Raw genomic sequence first — 6,814 nt, 5'->3', positions numbered from 1 at the left:
TAGAGGATGCAGTCATTAGGGCATGCATGTATCTTCTCCACCTCCAATCCTAGAGGGCATATGACCTTCTTTGCTGCGTATGTACTGTCGGGCAATTCGTTATCCTTTGGAAGCTTCTTCTTCAATATTTTCAGTAGCTTCTCAAATCCTTTGTCAGCCACAGCATTCTCTGCCTTCCACTGCAGCAATTCCAGTACGGTACCGAGCTTTGTGTTGCCATCTTCGCAATTGGGGTATAACCCTTTTTTGTGATCCTCTAACATGCGATCGAACTTCAGCTTCTCCTTTTGACTAATGCATTGCGTCCTTGCATCGACAATGACCCGACGGAGATCATCATCATCGGGCACATCGTCTGGTTCCTCTTGATCTTCAGCAGCTTCACCCGTTGCAGCATCATTGGGCACATCGTCTAGTTCCTCTTGATCTTCACCAGCTCCCCCCGTTGCAGCATCACCGTATTCAGGGGGCACATAGTTGTCATCGTAGTCTTCTTCTTCGTCGTCTTCCATCATAACCCCTATTTCTCCGTGCCTCGTCCAAACATTATAGTGTGGCATGAAACCCTTGTAAAGCAGGTGGGAGTGAAGGATTTTCCGGTTAGAGTAAGACCTCGTATTCCCACATTCAGTGCATGGACAACACATAAAACCATTCTGCTTGTTTGCCTCAGCCGCATCGAGAAACTCATGCACGCCCTTAATGTACTCGCGGGTGTGTCTGTCACCGTACATCCATTGCCGGTTTATCTGCGTGCATTATATATAATTAAGTGTTCAAATTAATAGAAGTTCATCACATTAAAACCAAAGTGCATACATAGTTCTCATCTAACAACATATAGCTCTCCAGAGCATCTAATTAATTAAACCATACAATGAAACTATGTAAAACATTTCAATGCGAAAACAAATGCGATCATAATCGCAACCAAGGTAACAATTGATCCAACGGCATAATGATACCAAGCCTCAGTATGAATGGCATATTTTCTAATCTTTCTAATCTTCAAGCGCATTGCATCCATCTTGATCTTGTGATCATCGACGACATCCGCAACATGCAACTCCAATATCATCTTCTCCTCCTCAATTTTTTTTATTTTTTCCTTCAACAAATTGTTTTCTTCTTCAACTAAATTTAACCTCTCGACAATAGGGTCGGTTGGCATTTCCGATTCACATACATCCTAGATAAATAAAATCATGTCACGTTGGTTGGCATAATTTTCATAAACAATAAATGAACCAATAGTTATAAAGATAATATACATACCACATCCGAATCATAGACAGGACGAGGGCCGACGGGGGCGGATACCAAAACCATCGCACTATATAAGATGCAATAATAAATGTAAGAAAATGATACAAGTATCTATCTAAACATACAAGTAAGAATATTTTTCGTTTCAGAAAGAAGATAAGAACAAGAGGCTCACCACGGTGGTGTCGGTGATGAGATCGGCGCGGGTGATCGACGGCGGTGAAGACGGGGGCGGGGCGTGACGGACCGCTAAATCTAGACAAATCTCGAGGAAAATGGAGCTTGGAGGTCGACCTTCGAGAGGAGAAAACTTAAGTAGTGTGGCTCGAGCATTCCATCGAACACCTCATGTGCATAGGAGGTGAGCTAGAGCACCACAAAGCCCTCTCCCTCTCGGCCAGAGAAAAACAGAGCACTGGGGTGCTCTGCTCGCGAGCGAGGGGTATATATAGGCACCTCATTGGTCCCGGTTGGTGACATGAGCCGGGACTAAAGGGGAGCCTTTGGTCCCGGTTCAAGCCACCAACCGGGACCAATGATGGTGGGCCAGGAGCGAGGCCCATTGGTCCCGGTTCATCCCACCAACCGGGACCAAAAGGTCCAGATGAACCGGGACCAATGGCCCACGTGGCCCGGCCGCCCCCCTGGGCTCACGAACCGGGACCAATGCCCACATTGGTCCCGGTTCTGGACTGAACCGGGACTAATGGGCTGACCCGGCCTGGACCAAAGCCTTGTTTTCTACTGGTGTAGAAGGAGTAGGAAAGGGTAGTCCTACTTCTACTAGGAGGAGGACTCCTTCTCCTGGTGCGCCCTACAGGGGTCTGCCGGCCTCCCCCCTTACTCCTTTATATACGGGGGCAGGGGGCACCCTAGAACACACAAGTTGATCATTAATCCCTTAGCCGTGTGCGGTGCCCCCCTCCACCATAATTCACCTCGATCATATCGTAGTGGTGCTTAGGCGAAGCCCTGCATCGGTAGTAACATCATCACCGTCATCACGCCATCGTGCTGACGGAACTCTCCCGTGAAGCTCTGCTGGATCGGAGTTCGTGGGACGTCATCGAGCTGAACGTGTGCTGAACTCGGAGGTGCCGTGCGTTCGGTACTTGGATCGGTCGGATCGTGAAGACGTTCGACTACATCAACCGCGTTCTCATAACGCTTCCGCTTACGGTCTACGAGGGTACATGGACGATACTCTTCCCTCTCGTTGCTATGCATCACCATGATCTTGCGTGTGCGTAGAAAATTTTTGAAATTACTATGTTCCCCAACACCATGCTGTCGCAATTTCGGCACCTCCATGACCATCAACGATCATCAACGCCTTGCCGACGACAGCCCTGTCGCCCTCCTCCAGGTTATTCCACCAAATGCCGATCACCCGTCGCCTCGCTTGCGACAGTGTCATCGCCGCCTCCTCGTCGTCACTCCGCCGAACGACAATCAACCCGATCCTTCACATCGTTGCACCCCCAACGACTAAATCGCCTGCTCTCCTTGTCGCTGCATCACCCAGCGATTATACCGCCCGCTCTTTCTCGTCGCTGCACCGGCGACTGTATTGCCCGCCCCGAGGCGCTAGCAAGGTCGCACCCCGGGGCAAGCGCAGCTTCACTTGAACCTTGCTCTAGATACCAATTGTTGAAAATTCACCCTCAGGATCGATCACATCAAACTGCACGTACACACACGCACAAAAATCTGATAGCCAAGGGCCCTTGTCGTGCCCTTATTTTCTCTTTATTTCTTTTCTCTATTTTCTCTCACGGTTACAATAAACTCACGCACGTGTGTATATATACTCAACCATGACCATCGCGAACCCAAGCCCTATACGGACAAGCTACCTACTCCAAATAGAACTCATGCTAACATAAGGAAACTCCAAAACCGACTTGTCTATACTTTCCTATTTCACCAGTACTACTAATTATCCAGCAACCTTGATCATACTTATACTAATCCTAACCAAACACGCTAGCACCCACGGCTACACTAGCCTAGTTAACTAGCATACTCCTAACAAACTCAAATTTGTTTGGATTAAGCTAAGAATACATACATTGTTTAATTAAATTTTTAAAAACAGCGGAGTAAAAAAATTAATAACTTGGATATACCATTTTCATTTTAAAATTTTAGGGTTGCATCTTATTTACGATTTTTAGGCGAAAAGACCACATCTGTTATAAAAGTTCACCGGAAGCACAAGGCATCTAAAATTTTTTACATCGAGACTCTAAGACCATCGAACACCCACTACTGCCGCAATAATGAGTTGTTGTCGCCGCTCTCTGCCGGAGCCGTTTTGACCTTGTCGATGTCAATGGGAAAATCTTTGTGCACGTGCCCATAAGGACCAGTGCGCCGGACTTGTAGTCATCGCAGTTGAACCCTTGCATATATTTAAGCACCTGACATCAAATCTTGCCACATGACGAGAAACTCCAACCTCGCCACTAAAAAAAAGGGCAGAAAACTTTGTCGAAGCTTCATCGACTATGATTCTCATGTCTTGCGCGATGTGGTTCTATGCCGACACTTAGTCGACTAAACAATGTGGTTTTTCAGTAAGAGAGTGCGGCTCCCATTGCAACACATGGCCTATGTTGTCGTGGCAATTGATGATGGTGTAGTTTTTAAGGACTAAAACGGATGAATGCAAGGGTACTATTTCTTCTGATGCAATGCACGGGCATATTAAATTGTCTATCAAGTACTCCCTCTATAAATTAATATAATACGTAGGTCTCTACTTTATAAAGGGAGTATTAAAGTTTATTCATCAAGTAATTAATAAAATTTTATAACTGAAAGAAGTGTACACACATTTAAAAATCTTCTTGTAATTTTAAAATGTATTCATGCCTTTGTAATAATTTTTCATTTAATATAAAAAGGTGTTCACAAATTTGAAAATATTCATATATTTTCATATAGAAAAGGGAAAAGAAGTGTCCACATTTAAAAAACCTTGAGTTGATGGAAAATATGCGTGCATGAATATTATAGAAATATTCATGTAATTTTAAGAAGTTTTCACACAGTTAAAATCAGTCTTGAATTTTTTAGAAGTGTTTGAACATTTTAAAAAATCTGTATTCGCAAAAATAAAAATATATATAACGGAACCAAAAAGAGAGAGAATGGCGTACGAGTTGCCTTGCGCGTGACGAAGAGATTTCAAAGTGAGCTGTCCCTGCGACTGCGAGCGTCACCCGCGTAAATTTTTTTTTAAAAAAGCGTCACCCGCGTAAACGCGACTCGTACCCAAAATCTGTCTGAATCCCCCCGCGCGCCGCCAGTGCCAGCCCATAAACAGCCTCGATCCTCAAAATTTTATAAACGAGTCGATTATCGAGATCTTGGATGTGGCGACGGACGCCGAGACAAGGGACGTGTTCCTCGTCACGGAGCTCGTCGCCGACGGCCGCACCCTCCGCGAGTCGCTCTGGAGGCCTGTATCCGAGGACGTGACGCGCGTGATGATGGAGCAGCTCCTGGACGCTGCAAAGAACATACATGGAGCCGGCGTCATCCACCGGGACTTCAAGCCGGAGAACGTCATGGTCGGCTTCTTCGGCGGGCTCAAGGTTGGTGACTTTGGGTCGGCGATGCGGGCGAAGCCGGCCGGAGTGCCCTATGAGGAGTGCTGTGTCGGCACCCTGATCTACACCTCACCGGAGCAGCTGGAAGGCAACCGGTACTACGGCCAGGCCGTGGACATGTGGGCGCTTGGGTGCATCATGGCGGAGATGTTGGCCGGCGCGACCCTCTTCATGGCGGACACAGAGGAGGAGCTGCTCGCCGAGATTTACAAGTTGCGAGATCAGATCACTTCTACGGGGAAGCTCGACCTGGAGTTCTTCGAGGAGCTTTCGGAAGCCGGGCGTGAGGTCCTCACCGGCCTGCTTGCCTTCAACCCCGCCGAGAGGATCACGGCGGCGGAAGCGCTCGAGCACCGGTGGTTCAGCAAGCCCAAAGGAGCAGAGCACCCTGGCTTTGTGTCGCTGAAGAGTTAATTAGCTTGATGTAGCATCTGATAGATGCAGTGCCACTGGTTAATTATTTCATTGCAGTGCCACTGACTTAGCTTAACTGCTGTGTTACTGTGTAATCAGTTGCACGAATCTTAGTTATGTGTTCCTGTTCATGTAATTATTTGACTTTAGCAATCAATGATTCAGTTACTGTAGCATGGAAATTACTTGATGGACGAACAATGTCTATCCTGAATCCTGATGGCGTGCTAGAAATGGAATTGGCTAAAAGAGCTCCATTTTACGCATCGTGGTGATAGTGGTGCGTCTGAATAGTTGTGCATCTGAATCTGGTTGAGCTTTTCTATAACCTGTCTGAATATGATAAGCTTCTGAATCTGGTTGAAAAAAAAATGATCTTGATGTAACGGTGATTGCTGCTAACCTTCTGAATCTGGTTGAGCTTTCTATAACCAGTCTGAATCTGCTAAGCTTCTGAATCTGGTTGAGAAAATCGATGTTGATGCATAGATTAAATAGATGTGAAGTCCAAGGAAGAAAAAAAAATGCTGAATGTCTCAGACCTAAGAAGGATATTCTACTAGTAGCAAGTTGGGTTTCATCAGTTCAGAGCGACACACATGAAATCTGCACAGCAGTAAACAGGCAATCAAGTTTTTCTATAACCAACAAAGACTTAAATTCTTTGATGTGTGGTAACAGATTCCACTGAAAAAATATGGCTACCTCCTCTGTCTCAAAATCAGTATAAAAATCCGTATAATACAAGGAAAGGGAAAAATCTCTATAAAAATCCTTGCGTACCTAAGCTTTTTTTTTTGGCTCCGGTCTCATCATGGCTGAGCTTTACTTCCATTGCAATGCAAGTCACATCTTCTTGTGCAAGTCTATTTAAAGCTCGGCAATTCATCTCCATTTCAGGTCTCCTCCTCAACAGATCTGAGCTGAGAGATGGCTACTTGACTGCTGCGTTTGTACTGAACATGTAGTACATCGTTATCATTTTTCACTTTAGCTATATGTCAGGCAACTGAATTTTCATTTTCGGTCAGTCGAATTTGATGCCGTTGATCCAATGTGCTTTATGATACGTGAGTAAGAAGTCTCCATGGATTTGACTGACGCTGTTCTTTATTCAGTTGATTTCCTGCCTTTGCTTGGTGAGTGCATGATGCAGCCGGGCGCAGATTCTCTGACTTGCCATGGCAAAGGCTGCCTCTACCTTACCCCTCACGATGCCCTCCGTTTCTGATCCCACGGCTGCTGAGCGAACTGCCTCTCTCTGTGCACATCAATCGGCCCAAATCAAAACGAAGCCAGCCCGTAAAGGCCCAGCTAGAGGACCTGGAGGAGGAAAAGCCAGAGGATTTGGCGGGTGAGCAGCCGCCAGATGCAATTTTTGGCGCGGGAGTCCAGTGCGGGTTCTCATCTCAGTTAGCGTCTTAGCGATTGGGACGATCATCGGGGTGCCTGGACGCCTCGCTGGCTGGGCCGTCCTAGTTGAGCGTCGGAGCAGATCGAAGCTGCTCGACTTCCCT

The 6,814-nt window shown here is 46.4% G+C and overlaps 1 protein-coding gene across 1 annotated transcript in view; it reads left to right on the top strand.

The window, feature by feature from the left end:
- LOC119352360 (putative cyclin-dependent kinase F-2) overlaps positions 1-5,341 on the top strand; it is a 30,756-nt gene extending 25,415 nt beyond the window's left edge. Inside the window, exon 3 of the mRNA XM_037619028.1 lies at positions 4,581-5,341. Coding sequence (XP_037474925.1) covers positions 4,581-5,297 — 717 coding nt within the window. The 3' untranslated portion in view covers positions 5,298-5,341. The remainder of the gene's footprint in view (positions 1-4,580) is intronic.
- The last annotated feature ends 1,473 nt before the right edge of the window (positions 5,342-6,814 follow it).

The sequence above is a fragment of the Triticum dicoccoides genome, chromosome 1A (genome assembly GCF_002162155.2).
Source record: "Triticum dicoccoides isolate Atlit2015 ecotype Zavitan chromosome 1A, WEW_v2.0, whole genome shotgun sequence".
NCBI lineage: Eukaryota > Viridiplantae > Streptophyta > Magnoliopsida > Poales > Poaceae > Triticum > Triticum dicoccoides.
Note: the sequence above shows the minus strand (reverse complement) of the source record. Positions and strands in the feature narration are given on the sequence as shown.